Genomic DNA, 24286 nt, shown 5'->3' on the forward strand with positions numbered 1-24286 from the left:
AAGGTTTTCTGTATCTCTCCACTTAATTATAAGCTACTTCAAGACAGTGATAGTTCCTTGTTCATCTTTATCCCTGCTTGTGGCATTGCCTGACACAGCATGCCTATTCAGTCAGGGGTAAAGAAATTATTCTGAGGATCAAACAATCCTCCATCAACACAGGACTCTTCCTCTGCTCAAATTCTTCCAGTGCTCTAGAGAGCTCATTCCCTCCCATGGCAGTCCTATTAGAAACAGTTGGCGCCTCCTTCTTACTGAATTGAAATTTGACTGTTTCTCTTTAATTTGATATAGAAGATTGTGGATTTGAGTTGTACAGTACTGATGCCACATGTAATAGGACTATTAGAATTAGTCACAAATAGAATCAAACAGATCTCATCAGGACATTCTAAGTCTTTTGCATTTTTGCCAAGAATGGAATAAAGTTCTTTAGGGAACGACTTTTCTTGAAGAATCCTTAGCATCCCAACTTTTCTCACCTGCTGATCTATGCTTATATCTAGCTAGCCCTTAACCTAAGGGTGGAGAAATGCTGTACAGCAACTAAGTTCACGCGTGAATTCTCCAAAAACTTAGTGTAATGACAAACTTATTTTGGTTTGGTAAAGTCCCGAGGGCCTTACCATGTGCTATAGTATAAACAATTACTAAAGAGAAATGTACAACATCACCACCAGTGAGTACCTCTAGGCTAGAACTGTCACTTCATTGAAACTGAGAAAGTTTTCCTATGATATTCCATGCCATTTATTTATTCATTCAATAAACATGCATTGAGATCTTATAAAACCTCACTTTATTATGTTTCACATCTTATATTGAACTCCTTGATGTTAATTTTATTTAGGTTCTTTTAAATGATAGGACAAAAGTTTGTCAAATGTTATGTTTATTTATTTGTCTATATGCTAAAATAAACTTTTAAAATAGTGGGGCTAGAGAAAAATATTTTAAATTGGTATGTTATTAAAATTGTACATCTATGTGCCATTTAGAAATGTGATGCCATCTATACATATCCTTTTGTTATTTGAAGAAATTATTTTTATTATAATGATGTGTTATCAGGATAAAAAAGAGAACTGTCTTAGATTTTCTTAAGTGTTATTAGGATTATTTCCTAGATACTAAAAATCCCCCAAAATACATATTTAAAAATACTTCAATAATTTAACTTAAGATCATGAGAATAGTAGCTGCATTTGCAAATCAGCTTAATGAAATTATATGAGAAATCTAATAGTTTTCTGAATAGAACAGTTCTGCTTCACTATGTTTCTTCTTCACTACATGAATATTTCTGCCTTCACAAACATGGTAAACAGGTAAAAATAGATCAAATAGAGACAGTTACACACTTTGTTCAACTCAGAAGTCAGAGAGGTTAGAATTCAATTACAAATACTTTTCATTTGTTATATTATGCAAACTTGGAACTAGAGATTATAATATTTAGTGAAAATATTTCATGTTTTAAGATGTGCATTTTCATTTTCCAAATAGATTAAACAGATGATCAATATACAAACAGTAATTGTACCACAAATTTACATTACCGACAACTACAAAAAATGTGAAAAAACAATGTTTATAAATGATAGTGAAGAATAAATTATTTTTCAATGCACATAATTAGGTATATACAGGATAATTTAAATCCAAATGGAGTGATTGCTAATGCTGAACTCTTAAAAATCTTCATCAAAATATACGTTACCCGAGAGTGATCAAAATAAATTGTGAAAGAAAAGCAGAATGTCTCATCTCTTTTCATTCTCTAAACTTCTATGATATTTCATCGAAAGAATTTGCCAGGTGTGCTAATGTTGGAAAACTCTAATGCCAAAACCATTTCTCTAAATTACCAACAGACTTATATTCTTGATGCCTTTTCACATGATCACAAGCCAAGCATGCGTGTGATTCCCAAAACCGTGGAAGATTTACTGTGAAATCTTTCCTCCAGTTAAAGTAACTAAGGTACAACTTATTGTTTTTGTCAACTTCCTTCAGATACTTTGCTAGCTCACTTGGGGAGTTATAATCTTCCACATGAATGAACGAATCTGCTGGAATATAATTTTCATAGTTTTCCCTAGATGGCCCCAGAACAATAGGTACTGAGCCAGCCAGAAGAGCATTGTAGAGCTTTTCTGTGATGTAATCTTTGTGGATTGAGTTTTCGAAGGAAAGATAAAATTTACAAGTAGATATGGTAGGTATCAAATTTTTATTATTCACATACTCTCCAAATGCTTGCCCATAGGTATGGATTTCAATGCTTTTGCTTAGCTCATTGTAATACTTGACCCTGGCGTGCTCAGGGTTCCAGTTACTTACAACCCAGCACACTAACTTCTCTTTGCTTGGCACTTCAAACACGAAGGGGTTTGTGCTCACCGTCAATACGCCATAAGGCACTTGGATATCTGAGTCGCGGCGATAAGTCAGAGTGAGATTGAATAGGTGCTCAATGCCATTCTTCTGGGGCGTGTGAGTTGGTGATTCCAAATTCATCCAAATCCATTTCTGGAAGGGTGGCCTAGCCTGCTGAGGTAAATTCGTCAGATCCCAGCTGATGTCTCGGTGATGGATCAGAACCGCGTGAGATTTGTTGTAAAGAGAACGGTCTGTTGTGAGATGGCATCCTTGGATGTTGAACATTGCTTGGCAGGAGGTAAGGTCAAAGGTCTGCCCAAACGGCCACACCCAAATCAGAATAGTAGTTTCATTAAAATAATCAGTTTTGGTGGTGAAGAAATTTTTCATTTTCAGCACTGAGCTGGTTGACTCCATTGGACTGAAGATCCAGCTGTTGGTGGGCTTGATGTAAATGAGAAGACATGCCATAAAGAAGCCCAGAATAAAGCAGACAATTAAAAATGGGCGGAGAATTCCTTTGGATGTTGATGTCATAATTTTTTCTATGAAACAGAAAGAGAAAGAGGGGTAGGTAGGGGTAGGGAATGAAGAATTAATCATAAATATAACTTGCCATAGACATGTTGCAAATCCTAAAATACGTTTAATCGCAGAATCAACTGAATTTTCCTTTTTAGTGTTATCAAACCACTGAGAGAAATAGAGCTTTCATTTTAGCAAAAAACAAACAAACAAACAAACAAACAAACAAACGAAAACAAAACACAAAACCTGCTTTTAAAAGGAAGTTTCCCCTAAGTGTTACAAACAAGTCAGAATTTGGTAGACATGTACCAGCTATCTTCAAGCCAGTTACAGTCCATTCTTTCAATGTCATCCTTACCTTCTATATTTTTATTTGCTTGCTGAACACTGCACGACAGACTGTCATCATGAAAGCTACGGCTAAAAGTTTTAATATTTGGAAACCAGACCAGACTTGTGAAAATTTCCCAGTTGATATAATCATTTATTTGCTAGAGTACTTTTTGAGATTGCAATATAACTTTGCAGTTCAGATGAAATTCAGTAAAAAATAAAAATAAAACAACTTTTAAAAGGAAAAGGTTTTTGTATTTTTTGGTATAAGTTTATATTCACTGTTAAAAATGCAACAGGATAGTCATCCTGTAGAAAATGGCAACTCTTAATCTGATATCTGTTTTTGTTTGTTTTTATTTTGTTTTTTTTAGTAAGTGCACTAATGCAAAAATTGGGTAAATAAAAAGCCCTCATTATTTAACTTAAAAAATTTGTTCTTACCCTTTTTATTGTTTGCATTTAATAATTTCTTACTGTACCCAATATCTACGAGGATGTGATAATCAAATGCCCTATTGGCATTAGAACAACATTCCCACTTATGTGGTATGGGCCACTCAAAATAGTTTTTCGTAGCATTAAAATGATATTATTCTGGAGGGGTCTAAGCAAAATAAGCCAGTCAGAGAAAGACAAGTACCACATGATATCGCTTATATGTGGAATCTAGTGAACAAAATAAATTGATGAACAAAAAAGACCCAGAGACATTGAAGCAAACAACAGACTGATGTATTTCAGAGGGAAAATGGGGGCAGGGGAAGAGATTAACCAATGAACTTATATGCATATATGCACAGCGTATGGACAGACAACAGTGCAGGGAAGGCATGGGAGGCTATGGGAGGAGAGTGAAAGGGGTCAATGGAGGGGGGAGGGGACATCTGTAATACTTTCAACAATAAAAATAATAAATGAATTATCAAAAGGAAAGAATTAAATTTCATGGAGAGCAGTATTGATCTTATGAATTTTAGCAGATTGCAGTTAAAAAGGTGAATCAAAGCTTTTAATTTTTTTAATAGCATTATGGTCAAGGTTTTTCCTCTTTGCCATTGATGGCTCCTTATGAATATAAACACAAAGATAAAATATGTTTACAAAACTGTCTCTGAAACTCATTATTCTTCTTAACAAAATGATATGGTCTTTCAATTTCAAATTCTTTAAAATATTTTAAAATCTTGATAAAAACTAGTGTAGAAACATTAGTTGTTTACTTAGAGAAAAAGGGAGAAATTGTTCTTATTTAAATACCTAAATTTATGGGAACATTTTTTTAAAATCCTGTTTTGTTATATAGTTTTCTTAAAACCTATAATTTTTTTCTATATGGCAAAGCTTAATTTTATGAGTCCAAAGATTCAGGATATTTTATCCTAGACACACCACTAGAAGAGAATTATTGGAATCAGAGACTGAGACTTACTGTCAGAATTAGCTTCATACCTATGAAGTCATTAACAAATGAAAACAAAAGAGTATATTCTAAATATGTCAGGAACTATTAATTAACCATCAAGTGACAGAGAAAATCAGAATGAATATGAAGGAAATCTCAACTCTTTAGAACTAAATAACATTGATGGTACTACTTGTCAAGTTTTGTAATATGTAGTTAAAACAGTATTTATAAGGATATGTATAGATTTGCACAGTTTTCAGGAAATTAATTAACAAATTGGTCACTCAACAAGCTGTACTCAACAATGGTACAAAAAATAAGAAATAAAGAATTAAGGTGTGGATAGAAATCATTGAAATTGAGAGCAGAGATTTGAGAGAATTAATATCACATATAACTATGTGAGATGATGAATGTTAACTAAACTTATTGTGGTAATAATTTCACAATATATACATATTTTAAGTTATTTGTTGTACGACTTAAACTAATACTATTTTATATGTCAATTATAATTTCATAAAACTGGAAAAATATTAAGGTAAGCTTTAGGTAAGTGTAATAATAAAAAAGAGAAAAATAAAATTAAATATCTAAAAAGAGTAAATAATACTGGTTTATCATAAAAAAACTAAAAATGACTATTTGAAGTAATTTTATGGTAATAAAACTGATGAAATAAATGGTTGTTTTTCTGCACAAATAGAAAAATGCCAATTCTAATCAGAAACTATGATTAAACAAATAACATTTAAAGAAATGGAATTCATAAATGCTAACTAAAAACAAATACTAGAGCTAGATCGTTTTGCCGGAGTGATATCAACAATTCAATGAGTAGAGAATACTGCTGTCACTTAAAAAATTATTCTAGAAAACAGAGAAATAAGAAGCTTAACTCATTATATGAAGCTAATTCTTATCTTGTTGACAAAAGAAGATATGAAAAGCTAAAAATAAAGTTGTATTTCACTTATGAACAAAGATGCAAAAATACAAAAATGTAGCAATAAAGAATATTGAAAATATATCATTGATGCAATTCATGAACAGGTTTATGGCAGTTTAGTTACATTTGACACTACTGGGATCTACTGACTGAGGAAATTTATTAGGAGGATCCCCTTTTAATGGAGTAATATTAACCTTTGGTATACACGAATTGATTAAGCACTGCAGTGTTGTTGTTGTTTTTCTCTGTGTACCAATGTTTAAGGATTTTTAGAAGTGCTCTCATGGAAAATTTCCGTAAGTCCTTTTTGAGTTGAAATACAATGGCAGAAACTATCTAAATAGATGATGTCAATTTAAAATAATCAGGTTAAACTTTAATAGCCACCAGCCACTGTTTAATAAATGTTCACTCTCCACTAGGCCTGTGCTGAGCACTTTGCACACATCATTTCTTTTAATTCTCATAGAGCTTTTATCATGGAAATCTTTTATCACCTCTTCTTCACAGCTGAGGAAATTGAGGGCCAGAGATATATCACTAACTTAACCATTGAGTTATGCTCTCTCTTGCTTTCTTTAAACAAATAATGCAAATACCAATAATCCATCGAGGTACATTAGTACCTCAACTTTTATTGTCTTGACATTCCTGGTCTGTACCATTTTCTCTATAATAAAGGACTCTTTACCCATGAATTAAATTTAGATCAATTTCCCTAAATAAGAAAAATACCTGACACTTATATGGTGCTTATTAGCGCCAAACATTGATCTGAGCACTTACATTAATATATATATACATTAACATATGTACATATATATGTGAACACATAAGTTACCTTATTATATTCCAGTTTTATTGATGAAGAGTCTGGGGCCCAGAATGGTTAAGAAACTTGCCCAGGTTCACACAGTTAGTAAATGGCAGAGCACATTCAAATGCAGGCCATCTGGCTCCAGAGTCTGGGCATTTGATAACCATACTTTATATCACTGATTCCTTGGGTTGCAGCCAGAGAATGCAACCATCCTGGAGATACCAGAATGCAAGCTTTGTGAGGGGCTTTGTTTCTTCACTGTTGTATCTTCATCAGCCGAAAATAGCAGGTGCTTAATAAATGCTGTATATGTTACCTGAATGACTGATGAATCCCCAACTATGTGCAAGGTAAAATGCTTGGTAACTAGATAAACCAAAAAGAGCCAGGTATGAATGAATGATTTCTCGGTACATTTAACATGTACTGTATTTCTCAACAGAATAATTACCATTAAAATTGACATACAGGTATTCCTATCACTAGATGAGCAGAATCTCCCAGTTTTGCCTCTCTGTCATGCCTCAAAGTTGGCATCTATCTAGCACATTTTAGTCCCATGCCTCCCCCCCACCTTTTTTTTTTTTGCCAAATGAGAAACAATCACCAGGCAGAAACAATGTTTCGCCCACTGTGTGCCTTTCAGTTTTCCCTGCTTCCTGGACATTTTGTATTACTTGGGGTTCTTCTTAACTCTCTGCACACCGTCTCCCCTCACCTTTTAACTGCTGTCAGGGTTAAGTACCAAACAGTAGGGACAGTTACTCAGTAACCCCTGCTTTGTACAGAAACTGTCAGAAAAGTGCGCCTCTTGGAGCCAAATTGGCATCCTCTTGACAGGAACCTTTTCACCTATTCCTAATAATTCAGTTGGATACTCAACATGCCTTCAACTATTCATCAATAGAACCTATTTTTAAAGCACCTGGAGCTGTGTCAGGATAGAGCTCACCAGAGACAGCAGTAAATATATAGCATAAAGCAAACTGCAACAGCAAATCATATAATTATCCTTTTTCAATTATTTTAATAGTTCCCAATACTAGGAAAAATGTAATTTAAAGATGTTAGCATTAAAAATAACATAATCTTTAGTAAAAGTACTACTTTATAAGACTTGATATGCATATGATTCAGTTTTCCATTAAAAGACAACCTTCAGTCATACTTTACAATTGCTCTACTGAGTATTGAAGAATGGAAGATAGTTTGTAATAAAAAAGGGTTCAACTTGTGCTTCTCAAGCCATAAATATACCTAAAGGTATTAGGGAGAGAATTGTGAAACCAAGGAGAACAGGGGCTTCTTCAAGAAATGGTAATTCTATTTTAAGTTTTCGTTGTTGTTGTATGTGTGTACTAGTATGTGTATTTTAAATTAAATGAGGTGTCACCTCACACCTGTCAGAATGGTTATCATTAATAGTCAACAAATGACAAATGTTGGCAAGGATGTGGAGAAAAGGAAACCCTAGTACACTGATGGTGGGAATGCAGACAGCTGCAGCCACTGTGTAAAACAGCATGGAGTTTCATCAAAAAATTAAAAATGGATCTCCCATTTGACCCAGTAATCCCACTTCTAGGAATGTATCCCAAGAAATCCAAAACACCAATCAGAAAGGATGTATGCACCCCTATGTTCATAGCAGCACCATATACAATAGCTAAGATCTGGAAACAGCCCAAGTGACCATCAGTAGATGAGTGGATAAAAAAGCTGTGGTACATTTACATCATGGATTACTATGCAGCTATACAAAGAAGGATCTTTTACCCTGTGAGACAGCATGGAGGGACGAGGAGAGTATTACTGGTATGCTAAGTGAAATAAGTCAGTTAGAGAAAGACAAGTATCACATGATCTCACTCATATGTGGAATCTATTGAACAAAATAAACTGATGAACAAAATAGATCCAGAAACACAGAAGCATGGAACAGATTGATGAATCTCAGAGGGAAAGTGGGGGGCGGGGTGGATGGGTGGGTAGGGAGAGATTAACCAAAGAACTTATAGAAAATATGCATAGCCCATGCACACAGACAATAGTGTGGTAAAAGTCCTGGGGGGGTGTGTAGGGTGGAGGGAGTCAATGGTAAAAAAGGGGGACAGCTGTAATGCTTTCAACAATATATATAAATTAATAAAAATAAATAAATTAAAAATAGAGTATACTATACTGTAGAACAGAATCCAATACTTGCCTTAAACTGTAAGCTAGAATAGGACAGTGGGCTTGTAACTTGCCACTTACGACTTTATAGGTTGCACCCACCACCTACTTCTTCAACCCACCTGTCTGTCTCACACTAGCAGGCATGTGGGGGTGGAAGAGATTTTCCCTCGGCTCTTAGGAGTTCTTGTGTCAATGTGTTTGGCAATCATTGTGAGGTAATATATTCTCTACTGGTGGTGTGGGTGCACAATCAAACTATTCCTTGATAAGGTGAGACGTTTTATCCATGGTAAAAATCTGTAAAGATCATAGACCATTTGAACAGAACTTGTGGATCCACTTGTGGATCTTTCGATCAACTCAGACCAACCGCAAAGACCAGAAATGAATCATTGACAAATTAGTAGGTGAACTAAAGTTATAAATAGTTAAAAAATACCACATATAGTCACATTGTGGCTTTTCCCCTGTTAAATAAAATGAAATTTGTGAAGTGCTTCTGGTAGCGCCACACAGAATGCATTCTGTGTTTGTGATTATGTTATTATTCCCTGCTAATTGGACAAGAATCAGAGCTCTCAGCTGAAACTCTCTTGAAATAATAGATCCCTTTTGATTTCTATGCAAATTATTACCATTTCTAACAGCGCACAATCACTTCTACATTCAAAACATAACTCATTATTAATAATCTCTGGATAAAATATGTAATACAAAGTTCTGATGAATATAAGGATCAGCGTCTTTCAGTTGTTCATGGAATCAGTCTTTTTGTAAAAGGTTACTCTATAAGCAAATTGTACTTAAAGGATTCTATAGCAGATATTTGCTGATTTTTACTGCCTGGCAATTACTGTCTCTTTCTGATAATAGCACCCCAGTTTCCTACTGGAACTCGACCTCTCCTCTCCTTCGTGCAATCTCTGGGACTGCAGAGCATGCTGTCTCCCCCTTTCCTAAGCAGTGCTGAGCAGGGAGCCAGGTCATTCAAACTCTCTCTCTGGGACATTGAATTTGGAATTGAAGAGCTATGAGGGGGAAAAGTTGGACCTAATTAATCACAGTGGGGTTCCCTGAGAAGGCAATTTAGTGAACTCTGCTACTTGGGTCCAAGGAGCTCCCCAGGATCCTGCCTTCAGGTATTGGTTTTTCAGGTATTTCTTCAGTTCCATGAGGCTTGCAATTATTTCTGTTTTGTTTACATTAGTTATAATTGTTTTTAGTGCTTGAAACAAACACATAAAAATCCTTAATTAAGCAAAATAATAATAATGTTAATAAAAACCCCGAAACTCCCCACTTGTTTCACTTTCTGTAGGATGTGAAATGTATAATTGAATATTTCAAAATACACCCATGAGTATTTGGATTAAAAATAAACTATATATAAACTCTCAAAACAGCAAACAAATCTCTTCACTTTATGTTAAGTCATGGACTCCATCCAGAGTTTACATATTGGTGGTAGGTGGTGTCTAACTGAACAGCTAGTACTCTATTTAGGCAGGCTCAGAGACCAATTTGCTCCCATGTCGTCATTATAGTGTTTACTATCATGATATCAGTATGAGATTCTGCCTTATTTATTTGGGAGGGGGGTGTTTGTCTTGTTATTGTTTTTACTTCTCCCTACAATGTTTATGCTAAGATCCTTTACAAGAATAAAACTATAACCCTTATACATTGTGTACTACCAAAATATACTTGGTCTCAAAGTACTTCAAAATTGTATATATTCATTGCTTCACTCTCAAAGGTTCCCTTGACACCTCACATTCCATGAACCTTTCTCCTGGGCCTTCCTGCTCTGAGTTCCCGCAGTTCTCCCCTTGGATCCTGAGCCAAATGTCGCCTGCCTTTGGGAGAGATGTTCACTCTTTGGCAAGAAGACCCTGGTTGATCTCTGGGATGCTATCAAATGTGTGTTTGTGAACCTCTCTAAAGACCTCTGGATTTAAGAGGGAAGCCTCTGCTTTACTTCCTCCAAACACTGGAGAAGCTGCACCAACAATGCGGGTCTGTCACCACGCCTTTTCCTCATTATTCCTCAGAACATACTCTGGCACAGACTAGAATCCCCTGACTTACTTCTGCAGTGTTTTCATCTTTAAGGATATTTCTTAGAAATTTTCAAAAACATCTCTCTGTTCCCCGCCCCGCCCCCCCCCCCCCCCCCCCCCCCGCTTTTTCATTTTTGTCTCAGACATTTGTGTCCTGTGGCGGGTGAGCCGCCAGCTGCAGTTTCCCTGCCCTGTGAACTTCTCCATCTCGGGCACTTTGATTTTCACGGTCTTTGAAATTTCCTTTTCAATTTAGGGATTAACCTTTTTTTAGGTTGATCTTTTATCTGTTCACTCTCTGCTCCTAATCACTAAGTCTTAACTGCTGTCTTTATTTAAATTAGAAGCTCTGTTTGTGGGCCTCAGCTGAGGCTGGAACAATCAGACCTGACGCTGAGCCCAGGAGTAACTTGGCCTGTGTGCTGCCTGCCCCTAGAGAATACCACAAACAGAGCCCGGACTGCTTTTTTTGGCATTCCCCCAGAACAGGCTTTCTGGCTTGCCTGGAGGCTAACACTCTTTCGCCATTTGGCTTTCAGCACCGGTGCTTTCTATGATGATTGCCACGTTTTAGCCCATAGCAGCGAGGTAGGGAAAGTCAATGAAAGCCTTTTTAAAAATGGCCTCTCATTTTGGCCTGATATGCTACTACTAGAGGCCCGGTGCACGGATTCGTGCACTGGTGGGGACCCTCTGCCTGGCCTGCACCCTCTTGCAATCCAGGACCCATGGGGGATTGTCGGACTGTCAGTTTCAGCCCAATCCCTGCAGGTCAGGCCGAGGGACCCCACCGGTGCACGAATCCATGCACTGGGCCTCTAGTAGAGAGAGGGAGAGGGAGAGAAACATTAATGATGAGAGAGAATCATTGATTGGCTGCCTCCTGCATGACACTGGGGGTTGAGCCTGCAACCCAGGCGTGTGCCCTGACCAGGAATTGAACTGTGACCTCCTGGTTCATAGCTGGATGCTCAACCACTGAGCCAGACCACCTGAGTGAGGTACATTAAATTTTAAAGCTGATGCAGCAAAGCGTCATATAAGGAATTCATCTGAAACAGTGTGCATATCTGGAACAGAGCTATCACAGAGGCCTGGCCCAAGGGGATTGAAACCAGCAGTCCGACATCCCCCAAGGGATGTAGTAGTGCACAAAGTGGCAGGCAGCCGGGCACCGCACTGCTCCCGCTCATCTGGGCCCTACTGCACCTGCACGCTGCCATGGAGGCGGGAGAGGCTTGCACCACTGCAGCTGTGCTCACCAGCAGTGAGCCTGGTGTCTGGTGCTGGTCAGTCAGCTGAGCAGTGCTCCCACTGTGGGAGCACACTGACCACCAGGGGGCAGCTCCTGCATTGAGCGTCTTCCCTCTGGTGGTCAGTATGAGTCGACCAGTCGTTTGGTTGGTAGGTCACTTAGGCTTTTATATATATAGATGAATTCCTCCCTTCATATACAAAACAGAGCAATTAACCTATGGGTTCTCCTTGATTTGTCCCTGTCCTTCAAATCTACACTTGACCCAGCACCAAATCCTTGCAAGTTCGCCTCCTAAATATTCCTTAGATTAGTTGACTTTTCTCCATTTCCCTGGGTCAAACATCTATCTTTTGTATAGACTGCTGACAGTGCTTTTTAAGTGGTCCATCTGACATTCACTTTTGATGCTTTCATTTCCTTCACAGTGCAGTAGACCAGTGGTTCTCAAAGTGTGGTCCTCAGACCTACAGCATCAGCTTCAGCATCAACATGGAAATCTTGTTATGAATTCAAGTTCTCCCAACCAACTCCAGATAAGTGGAACCAGAAGCTCTGGGATGAGGCAATCAGTTTAAAGAGTTCTTCAAGTGATTCTGACCTGCACTACATTTTGAGAATCCCTGCAGTAGAGTGATCTTTTCAAATCACAGATCACACCTTATGCTTCTGTTCAAGGCCCTTCAATGAATTCCAATTGCTTATATCTTATTGTGGTTTAAACAGCCCTGTCCCCAGCCTGAGTGCATGGCAAGCTCCCTGTTGCATTGCCTGCATCACCTCTTCCATGGTCACTGCATCAGCTCTTCCTTCTCTGTTCCCTGGAACAGTTCCCCTCCTCTCTATGTTGATTTTCTCCTTTTCACTTTTCAGATCTCCGATCCACTGACAGTTGTTTATCAAGGGATTCCTGACAACCTCCCATCACTCCTCCCCCACTAACTCAAAGACCCCAAGTACATGTCTCATTGCACCATGTGTCATTTTTGCATAGCACTTACCACACTAGCAAGTTCACCTACATTTGAGTGATTGTTTGATTAATAGTGTTGCCTCTGTTTGACTGTAACTAGGCTCATATGGGAGACATTGGGTAGTCTTCCTCAGGATTTAATCTCTGAGTGCCCAGTCAGGCTTGGCATATCATTGCAATAAACAAATGCTTTTTAGTGACCCTGTAGTTAACAACTATTGAGCATTTGCTCAATAATCAACAGGTTAATACTTTTATGTATATTGTATCACTTGATCTTCAGGGAAAAAAAATTCTTTTTTTGTTCATTTATTTACCAAATAAGTATGTATCACTTTCTATGTGCCAAACATGGTTGTATGCACTCAACACATATCAACTCCTTTAGAACCCATAATGACGAGTTAAAATATATATTACAATTACATACATTTTTACAAATGAGGAAATTGATGTGCATCTATTTGTCCCACGTCACATAGTAAGTGGTCAATTAAGATGTAGACATGACCCCAAAAGGTGTTGCTTTAAAAATACATTTTAAAAATATAGATTCCAGCTTACAATTGCAAATAATTTTAAGAGTGAAAATTTATTTTATAATTCTATTACTCTGGAGTCGTTCATTAGAACAAACTGGATTCACCAATACTCCCTCCCTACTCTTATTCTGGACACCAGTGACTAGGAACGATGGATCCAGAATACTAGAAGTTTTAGATAATTCTCTTCCTGTCCTCAAGAGACTATGGAGTTATGAATGAGAAGAAGTCTGGCTTTGTTTTATTATTGGGGTACCTATAATGCAAATCAAGAAGTATCAAAGATTATTGACACATTTGCAATTGCTGAATCAAGGCCTCTGTGATAACTGTTTCGCATAGCCACACTGTTTCAGATGAATTCCTTATATGACGCTTTGCTGCATCAGCTTTAAAATTTAACATACCTCACTAGGGTGGTGTGGCTCAGGGGTTGAGCATCTACCTATGAACCAGGAGGTCACAGTTCAATTCCTGGTCAGGGCACATGCCTGGGTTGCAGGCTCAACCCCCAGTGTCGTGCAGGAGGCAGCCAACCAATGATTCTCTCTCACCATTGATGTTTCTCTCTCTCTCTTTTCCTTCCTCTCTGAAATCAATAAAAATATATTTTAAAAAATTAACCTACTTCAATGGGCCTAGCTGCCCCAAAACAATAAAGGTAGAGAAAATGATTAATTTAATTAAAATTTGAGTTATATCTTAGAGTGTGTTCACATAATGTCATCAGTTAACATTTCTAAAGAATTTACAAGTTTTTATTCTGTTACTTAAAGCAGAATAAAAAATTCCTTCTCTATAACTTTTATATGGCAAATTCCCTGGATCTCACCAGACCACTACATAAAGTCCTATGCTTTTAATGAACATATTAACATAGTTTGATCTCCATGGGTCTGGAAACTTTTCTTCCAGGTGTCCCTCAGTTGTGTCCATAAAAGGGGACGGAGTTTCACCTGTCTGGCAGCAGCAGTCGCCATCCACTCTGTTTGTCCCTCATCCTTTGGCTACCACAAGCCTGAGAACCACTTGATGCAGCTTCATCTCTGGTCCTACCCATCGAGCGTGTGGGCCTTGAATACTAAGTCCAGCTTTCCCTGACCTCTAACCTCAGGGTGTCAGAGATTTTTGGGTTCACATTTCAGTGGAAAATTGGCTGTGTGAACCAATCTTTCTGTCTCCAGTAGCTTTGACTGTGCCGAGATAATACATCTCTCCTAGAACCTTAAATTCTGGTCCTCTAACTGCTGTCCGTGGTAGCTTTAGTCCTGTTTGCAGGACAAGACTGTGAATCCATAGGAAATGAACTGCTCTACCTTCCTTGGCTCTTTCCTTCAACCTTTTCCTCAACATAAAATCCCTGCTCTTACAGTTATGAAAACAGAAACAGAATAACATCATGCATACCAAATGACATTAACAGGTACAAAGAAGAAGGTCGAAGGAATAGAAGAAAGAATGTCTATCTAAGGAGGTAAACACTGTATTAGATGGGGCATTGCCATGACAACAGTTTCTGAATCACACCAAATTTTGCAGGCTGATCATCTTTTGAACTCATGTGATACTAATTAGCATCAGCTTTACGAGGATTAAATAAAAACACATCACTGTAGTTAACGAGGAGATTCTGAAACTTCAATTAAATCTACAATCAGAGAATAGGCCAGTAAGAACTAACATAGAAAGTATGAGCCACAAAGACTCAATAGAGACAATATGATAAAAAGTGTGGCTAAAGATTGTAGGAAAGAAGCAAGTTTAATCAACTTGCATCTGAATAATCTGAACATGAACTGATTAGCATAATTAACAGAAGATGATATTAGAGGAAAGGTGGAAAGAGGCATTTAGAAGTGAAGAATTCACTAGTGAGAAACCCTCAATCTTAGAGATACAAATGCATCAACCCATGGAGGGGAGAACTTCCATTGTATTATACAATTAAACTGGCCCCATTGGCATCTTTCTCCCTAGCCTTAATGACCCAAAAAAGTAATAAGTACTTTTTTGAATATTTAGTTTACCGAGTAGTTGAATGCTCAAAAGAAAGTGCCACACTTGGCATATAGAGAAAATGGAGGCTGTCAAAAGAGACTATATTTGCCCGGCCAGTGTGCCTCAGTGGTTAAGTGTCGACCTCAGGGGGTCACGGTTCAATTCCTGATTAGGTCACATGCCTGGATTGCAAGCTCGATCCCCAGTAGGGGGCGTGCAGGAGGCAGCCCATCAATGATTCTCTCTCATCATTGATGTTTCTATCTTTCTCCCTCTCCCTTCTTCTCTGAAATCAATTTTAAAAATATATATATTTTTAAAAAGACTAGATTAAAAGAGAACACACTTGTTTCTTCCTCTCCCACCACAGTGGAAAAGACAACTGTCTTCCCAACGAAGACTGCTCCCTCCTCATAATTCTGGAATCTAAATAAGTAAAGTAACCTCATTCCACTTATTAATCCTGATTTTTCTTAAATGTTCAATTTCTGTGTTTCTAATTGTTGTTTTTCCATTAGAATTTAAACATAATCATAGTTCCCAAATCTGTTGTTAAAGAATCTTCACCCGCCCAAACATGACTCCTGTTTTCCCTATCTCTGCAAATACTAGTGGCCATATCACCCATATACCTGTGTAAGCCTCTAATTGAAAATCATTGTTTATGCCTTTCACTCCCTTAACCTGACATCTAATCCATAACTACATTTAGTCAGTTATTTATATATAAATTTAAAAAGTAGCTACATGTTAGATTTGTGCATGTAAAATGAATTGATACATGTGAATTACCCAGAACAGGTCCTGGCGCATAGCAAGCACTCAGTAATTGTGAACTGTACTATTTGCTACACACTCATGTATATGAATTAAGACATATATTTTTTTATTACTGATTATAAAATTTCCACACATAGCAGTAACAATAATAAACTTTGTACTGCCTTTGAGGGACAGGGTTGTAGGAGATTTTACATGGAGTAACCTTTTCACTTAACCACTGAGCCATCATCAGTCAAAAAGTAAGTGGTATTTTGCAGCATGAATGTGTCACTGTTTGTCATTGGCCACAATGCAAAAGGCAATTTGCTCCATTTTAATTTTGATTTTGTTCCATCTTTTAGAGTAATTACTGGACAATTATTTTGTCATAAGCTATATGCTCATTAGGCAAATCTGGCTCCATGAGATTAAGAAACTCATTTTCTCTGATGTGCTTTGCCCCTCTGTGACCTTCAATTTCTGAAAACATATTTTTTCAGGTGTTCTCTTTTGGAGTAAGTGATTTTCACTCATTTTAATTTTAATTTCCATTGTGCCTGTGTACTGAAATTCCATTTTTCCTTACAGTTGGCAAACTAGCTGATATAAAGCTTTGCATATAACAAATGCTCATTGAATATTTTTAAGTTCCTTTGTTTATGTGGCAGAGTGTTATAAATGGGCATTCCCACAAATACAATTAAGCTTCCTTAACGAACTCATAAAAAAAAAGTGGTAAAGTAAGGTACAAATCCTGCAGAATAATATATGCTTTAAAAGATTTTATATTCAAAAAGCCGTCCTCCTTTGTGCTCCTCTAGCTGCTGTGCATCTTTCTGATATACTTGCATTATAATGAGGCCATAGTGAATTTGCCTGTATTTCTCCCCTATTATACCCCAAGCTTCATAGAGGCATTAACCAAATTTATTTTGACTTTCTATTCTAGCTACCTAGGATAGTTTCTGGTACATGGGAGGCATAAATATCTACTAATTGAGTAGGTGAAAAAGTAAATGAATGAATGAAAGTTCAAGCAAACATTCTGACTTTATATGGTTTTTCTTTCTTTCTTTCTTTGTATGGAGTGGAGAGAGACACATTTTCTATCTTCATATATAATACTAGAGGCCCGGTGCATAAAAATTCATGCACTAGAAGGGGGGGGGGTCCCTCAGCCTGGCCTGCCCCCTCTCACAGTCAGGGAGCCCTTAGGGGTGGGAGGCGACCCGGCAATCAGGGGAAGGCGATGCCCCATCAAACCTCTGCTGCTGCCACCGCTGGCAGTGCAAGCCTTGGCCGGCCCTGGTTACCTGAGCCTCAGGTGGCCCTGGGCAGCTGAGCAACTGCCATCCAAGGCTTGCCTGCACCTCGGGCCGGCCCTGGGAGGCTGGGGGGCTGAGGGGACTGGGGGACTCTGGAGGCAGGAGCCCGCCTGCCACTCTGGTGGGGCTGAGGGGTCTGAGCACTGCCATCTTGTGGCTGTGGGCATCGCCATCTTTGAGGGTGGGGCAGTCAATTCGCATATTCCCTCCTTTTTGGCTGTGGGTGCTGCCATCTTTGCAACAGCGTGAGGGTCAATTAGCATACTCCCTTTTTATTACATAGGATGGCATGACAATGCCCAAATTCCAAATACTTGGAAATTTCCAAGCAGTAAGGTCAACGCTTTGAGAGAGTGGGGTTTCTGCTTCTTGTGGTATAAAGTAAGACTCAGATCCTTCAGAAATCCCAAAGCTAGGGAAAGTGCAAAGTAATTTTTATTTATTTGTTTGTTTATAGATGACAGTTTTGTGAAATCCAAACATAAATAAGATCTTAAGGCAAAGAAATATAGTATTTTTTTCACTCCATGATTTTATGAATTCCTAACAGTAGATGCCTATGTGAAACAAACATAGATTAAGTTCAAAAGCTGACTCTCATTCAGTGATGAGAAGGGAGATTGATGCTTTTTAACCATGTTTAGTATCTAATCTAATAATAGACAAATATGCAAATTGACCACACCTTTGCTACACCCAAGCCACGCCCACCAGCCAAGCCACGCCCACCAACCAATCAGGATGAATATGCAAATTATCCAAACAAAGATGGCGTCTAATTTGCATATCACGACAGCGTAGAAAGAAGCCAAGAGCTGCAGAAGGGAGCAAAGCTGCAGAGAAGCAAGCAAGCCGGGGGGAGGAGAAGGGAGGAGCGGAGGTGGGGCCGGGGGAGAAGGGGCGGGGCTGGGGGAGAAGGGAGGAGCGGAGGCGGGGCCAGGGGAGAAGGGAGGAGCGGAGGCGGGGCCGGGGGAGAAGGGAGGAGAGGAGGCGGGGCCAGGGGAGAAGGAAGGAGAGCGGGCTGGCGGAGAAGTTAGAAAAGCAGGGGGGCTGGAGGAGAAGGCGGGGCGGGGGAGAAGGGAGGAGCGGAGGTGGGGCCGGGGGAGAAGGGAAAAGCAGGCGGGCTGGCAAAGAAGGCGGGCCGGGGGAGAAGGGAGGAGCGGAGGCGGGGCCAGGGAAGAAGGAAGGAGAGCTGGCTGGCGGAGAAGTTAGAAAAGCAGGGGGGCTGGCGGAGATCGCGGGGCGGGGGACAAGGGAGGAGAGCAGGCAGGGTGGGGTAGAGTGCAGCAGGAAACCCTATTGCAGGATTTTTCCTGCAACGGGAATGCTAGTATGAAATAATTAGCATATCGATAGGGCTAGGGAACACTTACATATTGTAATTCATATTCCTTCCATTTATATTTCTGTTAAATAGTAAATCAAATGAGAAGTTAAGATTCATTAGTAATTATTTCTAAAAATAATGACATTATTCAAAGCCTGGAGTTAGAGTTTCTTTAATTAATGATTGTCAGGTGGTTGACAATGGAAATATTTGCAAGTCTTACATAGACTAAAGATAAAGAGATTTTTAGCATTTGCATTGATGATAATGGAAAATAATTAAGACCAATTTTAGCTGCAAGGTATCTTTGTGATCATTTAATTGGATAGTCTCATTTTATAGCTCGATATAATTATGAAATTAATATGTAAAGTTAAATTACTACTAATACCACATATTTAGTGATACAGTAGAAACAACAGGAACTTCAAATCATGTATTTTGGCCTCTGGTCCAAGACTTTTTCCATAGTATAATATCTCTTCTCCTCATGACATAGGGAAGTATAGCTGTGATACTAAGAATTCAAAATGAAGAAAGTCTAAATGCAATTTATCAAGTGGATTAGGGTTAAAATAACTCAAATTAAAAAAGAAATTGAAAACAGAAAAGCTTTGCTGAGATATTGAATCAGCCCAGTAGCTTGTCTTGACCATCCTGGTACACATCCTTTCACTTCCTCCTTTTTCTTCATGACACTGTCACTGTGTCCCGAGCCCTGCAGCCTTAGAAGTCACCAGCAATGAGAGCTGAGCAAAATGGCAGTGTAGGTGGATGTCAAATTTTGGTCTTCAGTCTGACACTCTTAATCCCTTTAAAAATGGTAGGTCCTGCCCAGCCGGATGGCTCAGTTGGTTGGAGCGTTGTCTGGAACAACCAAATCCCCGGTCAGGGCATGTACAGGAGGCAACTGATCCATGTTTCTCTCTCCCTTGCTCTCTCTCTCTAAAATCAATATCCTCGGGGAAGGATTAAAAAAAAGGGAGGTCCCTTACCTCCAAAGTGTAAGCAAACAGCCTGACTATCAAGAATTGTTTCCAGGAGAAACCAAGATGGCAGCATAGGTAAACACCTGAACTTGCTGCCTCGCACAACCACTTCAAAACTACAACTAAAAGACAAAACGGATATCATCCAGAACCATGGGAAGGCTGGCTGAGTGGAAATTCTACAACTAGAAGGAAAGAGAAAAGTACACTGAGACTCGGAGGAGGTGTGGAGGTGCGGAAGTGAAGTGTGGAGGTACGGAGGCATGCGCCTGGAAAGGGGCTGGCAACTGAGTATGCTGTTGTCTTTTTCAATTGGGAGGGAGACACAAGCTCCCGACTGCTCTGAACTCCAGTTCCGGGTGAGACTCTGGGGACCCAGACTCATATGGGGAGAAACTGGACTGTCTGGCATTGGGCCAGAATATGAGGGTGGCTTTCTCTCAGAGGTGCTTGCAGTGATCATTGTTCCTGCACGGTAGCACAGGACACAGACCAGAGGGCCTCTTTGGGGCAGGGCTGACAGTAAGCCATTGCTGTTTGCTCCACCCTGGTGATCCCTTGAGACCCCGCCCCTCCTAATTTACAACCACACCCAAGCTGTTCACAGAGGCTTTTGCATATGAATGGCCTGGCCTTTTGCAATCTAAAATTACCTAATAAACTACAGCTGGGTCAGAGAGCCCCAGAAATTCCAAAAGAAGGCCAAAGGCTCCACAGCAGCTTGCATTGCATCACAGCTGGGCCACATCTGGGCACCTCCAAACCCCAAACAAAGAGGAGGAATCTGCAGCTCTCTCTGTAGCTCCTGCTGGGTGGCCTCAGGCAGTGGCTGACTTTGCACCTCCTTGGAGATCCAAGAGCCAGTGTATCCAGTGGTCAGAGTGAGACCATCCAGATTACAACTCTTCAGATCCATAAGAGACACACTCAGGGGGCAGACTCAGGGAGTGCCAAAGCCCCACTGAAGCAAGTCTTGCTCCATAAGAGTGTCTCCAGCACAGAAGTTCTCCCATCATAGACACAACTGATCCTCACAGCAAACTGGCCTGGATGTCAATTCCTCCCAGTGATACCAACAACAATCAAGGCTTAACTACAACAAGATTGTGCACACAACCCACAAAGGGGTGCACCAAGTGTGTCCACCTCAGGTAACTGGGGAGGCTGAACCACTGGGCCCTATAGGAAACCGAGCACACAAAGCCACTCTATCAACACAGGGAAGCAGCCAAAATGTGAAGACAAAGAAACAGGTCACAAATGACAGAAATGGAGGAAAGCAAACTACTGGATATAGAGTTCAAAACCACGGTTATAAGGTTACTCAATAATCTTCTAGAAACCTCTGAAAAATTTAGTGAGACTTTCAAGGACATGAAAAAGGACCAACTAGAAATTAAGCACACACTGACTGAAATAAAGAATAATATACAGAGATCCAATAGCAGACTAGAGGATCCCAAGAATAAAGTCAAAGATTTGAAATACGAAGAAGCAAAAAACACCCAACTGTAAAAGAAAAAGAAAAAAGAATCCAAAATATGAAGATAGTGTAAGGAGCCTCTGGGACAGCTTCAAGCATACCAACATCCAAATTATCGGGGTTCCAGAAGAAGAAAGAGAGCAAGATATTAAAAACCTACTTGAAGAAATAATGACAGAAAACTTCCCCTACCTGGTAAAAGAAATAGACTTACAAGTCCAGGAAGCACAGAGAACCCCAAACAAAAGGAATCCAAAGAGGACCACACCAAGACACATCATAATTAAAATGCCAAGAGCAAAAGACAAAGTATATTAAAAGCAGCAAGAGAAAAACAGTTAGTTACCTACAAGGGAGCACCCATATGATTGTCAGCTGATTTCTCAACAGAAACTATGCAGGCCAAAAGGGAGTGGCAAGAAATATTCAAAGTGATGAATAGCAAAAACCTACAACCGAGAATACTCTATCCTGCAAAGCTATCATTTAGAATTGAAGGTCAGATAAAAAGCTTCACAGATAAGAAAAAGCTAAAGGAGTTCATCACCGCCAAACCAGTATTATATGAAATGCTGAAAGATATTCTTTAAGAAGAGGAAGAAGAAGAAAAAGGTAAAGATAAAAATTATGAAGAACAAATACAGATCTATCAACAAGTGAATCTAAAAATCAAGTGAATAAAAATCTGATGAAAGAATAAACTGGTGAATATAATAGAATCAGGGGCATAGAAAGGGAGTGGACTGACAATTCTCAGGGGGAAAGGGGTGTGTAGGGTGTGGGAAGAGACTGGACAAAAATCGTACACCTATGGATGAGGACAGTGCGGGAGAGGGTAAGGGCAGAGGGTTGGGGGGGAACCAGGTGGAGGGAAGCTATGGGGGGGGAAAGAGGAACAACTAAGATTTATTTTTAAAAAAAGAAAAGATTTACCCCCCCCCAAAAAAAAAATCATTGGGGGTGGGGGGAAAAAGAATTGTTTCTGCTTTGGGGAAACAGGTCTTTGTAGAAATGTTTTTGGTGGGTACGATTCTAACAGAAAAGGACCGGTAAAGTAGAGAATTAGTATTATTGAGCATTTACTATGTGGCAGATTCTACGCTGAGGATTTTGTTATACAGTGTTCACAGATGGGAATAATTTCAATCCTTACTTCATACAATTGTTTCAACAATTAAATGAGCTAAATCAAAGTGTTTTAGAAACTGCCTGGCACATAGACATATCTTTCTTGATAAAAGATAGCTGTTACAACCGTTATCTCATTTAATCCCAATGACCCTATGCAAAGGTTGAGAATTCATTAATTGGTCAGAATTACTTCTGGTGAATTAGAACTGAGAACTATGCCCTTCAGCACTAGCTAGCTTCCTGCATCTTTCAGGAACTTTTCAGTTGAATGAGAAGTGGGAGTGGGATAGAGACTGAGGTGTGCCTCCTGTTCCTTACACAGTAGCAAGCTTTAGCATGTGCTCTGCACCTTAGTTTTTTACCTCTAAACCAGAATAACAACACCTACCCTATAAGGGTGGTTGTGAAGAAATGTAAGGCAATGTATAACAGAGTAATAGTTTGGGACTATCCACATATTTTCTTTGTTGAATTTTCTCAATGCATGACCTTTATCCAAACTGGAGTGTCTACCTCAATTATCATGACAGTGGAGTAGGTAAGTTAGGATTGATTCAAGAATAAAAAAGAGAAAGACAAATGTAATTTTTGGTTTCTGACATGTAGTGCAAGATGCAAGTTCAAATATTATTTTGAGACAGGATTTTCAAGTGCCTATATTCCTTTTGAATCTATCAAATTCTTAGACTGAAGGAAGCTCTCTGGGTTTTGGCCTAAGTGTAGGGGTCAGGTAATTGAGTGTAATAGCAAAAGCAGAGGGACACAAAAAGGCCTCTTAAAAACCATATTAGCCATCTAAGTCAACTTGGTGAGTGTAGGCAGACACTGTGATCTTGAGGAACACCTTTCCTAGGCTGCCCGGGGTTCACATCTGGTATGGGTGGGATGCAGATGTACCTGGGAAGCTTGCCTGAGGGGAATGCCATGATGCGGGCCTGCGGGTCTACAGATTGGACTCTGAGCTGGGTCTGAGTGGCGCCCACAGCCTGTCCCTTTAAAGGTCATAGCACCAAAGAAACTGAGGGGAACCCACCGCAACCACTGAGTGTCCTTACTGGGAGGTCACAGGTCATAGTTATCCAGGCCTCACACTTAAATCAGCAGGGCAAGCCACAGGAGGTAGACAAGAAGCTTGGCCCTGAGGTTGGAAGATGACAGACAGGAAGATACTTTGCTTCCTTCTCTTGGGCTTTATCTGAGCTTTTGAGAAAAGCAGGTGAAAGGAGAGAATATCTGAGAGAATAAAACATTTAAAATAACCAGAAGGGTCAGTTTTCATCAAGGGATAGCAACTATGTGCCTGGAGGTCAAATTTAGTCAATGCCTGTTTTTGCAAATAAAATTACACTGGACAACAGCCAGACCACCCATTTATGTGTTGTCTGAGGCCGCTTTTGTGCTATGGTGACAGAATTAGCAGCTGCGACAGAGACCGTACGGCCCACAGAAGCTAAAATATTTATTTTCTGCCCCTTTACAGGAAAAGTTTGCAACCCCTGCTTTAAAGCAGCAAGTTGAACTTGTTTTAAAACCTAATGTGCATCTATTATTTGTATATTTTTATTGTTATTTGGTGGCTCAGGTGGAAAACCAGAGTAATTTTTAGCAACAAACTCTACTTTCTCTTTACTGCTAGTTAAATCTGCATTAAATTAGGTGTCCATGACATCTCTACATAACTAATTATTACTGCTAGCTATAGAGTAGGTACATATTTTTATGACAAAACTTATACTAATATCTTTCTGCTTCTTTTGAAGTGAATATATTTCTTATATATATTTCCTAGCAGACAATGCAATATTAGGGATGTACTTAGTTGAAATAGAAGGCGGGAGTA

General features: G+C 39.2%; 1 protein-coding gene across 1 annotated transcript; it reads right to left on the minus strand.

Moving 5' to 3' along the window:
• Window positions 1-1839: 1839 nt before the first annotated feature.
• FUT9 (fucosyltransferase 9) lies at window positions 1840-2922 on the minus strand (the record flags this gene model as incomplete). The annotated part of the gene is made up of 1 exon (XM_079780142.1): window positions 1840-2922. The coding sequence occupies exon 1, from the start codon at window positions 2917-2919 to the stop codon at window positions 1840-1842; it is 1080 nt and encodes a 359-aa protein (XP_079636268.1). The 5' UTR covers window positions 2920-2922.
• Window positions 2923-24286: the final 21364 nt, after the last annotated feature.

Source organism: Cnephaeus nilssonii (genome assembly GCF_951640355.1).
Source record: "Cnephaeus nilssonii genome assembly, chromosome: 9".
NCBI classification, from domain to species: Eukaryota; Metazoa; Chordata; class Mammalia; order Chiroptera; family Vespertilionidae; genus Cnephaeus; species Cnephaeus nilssonii.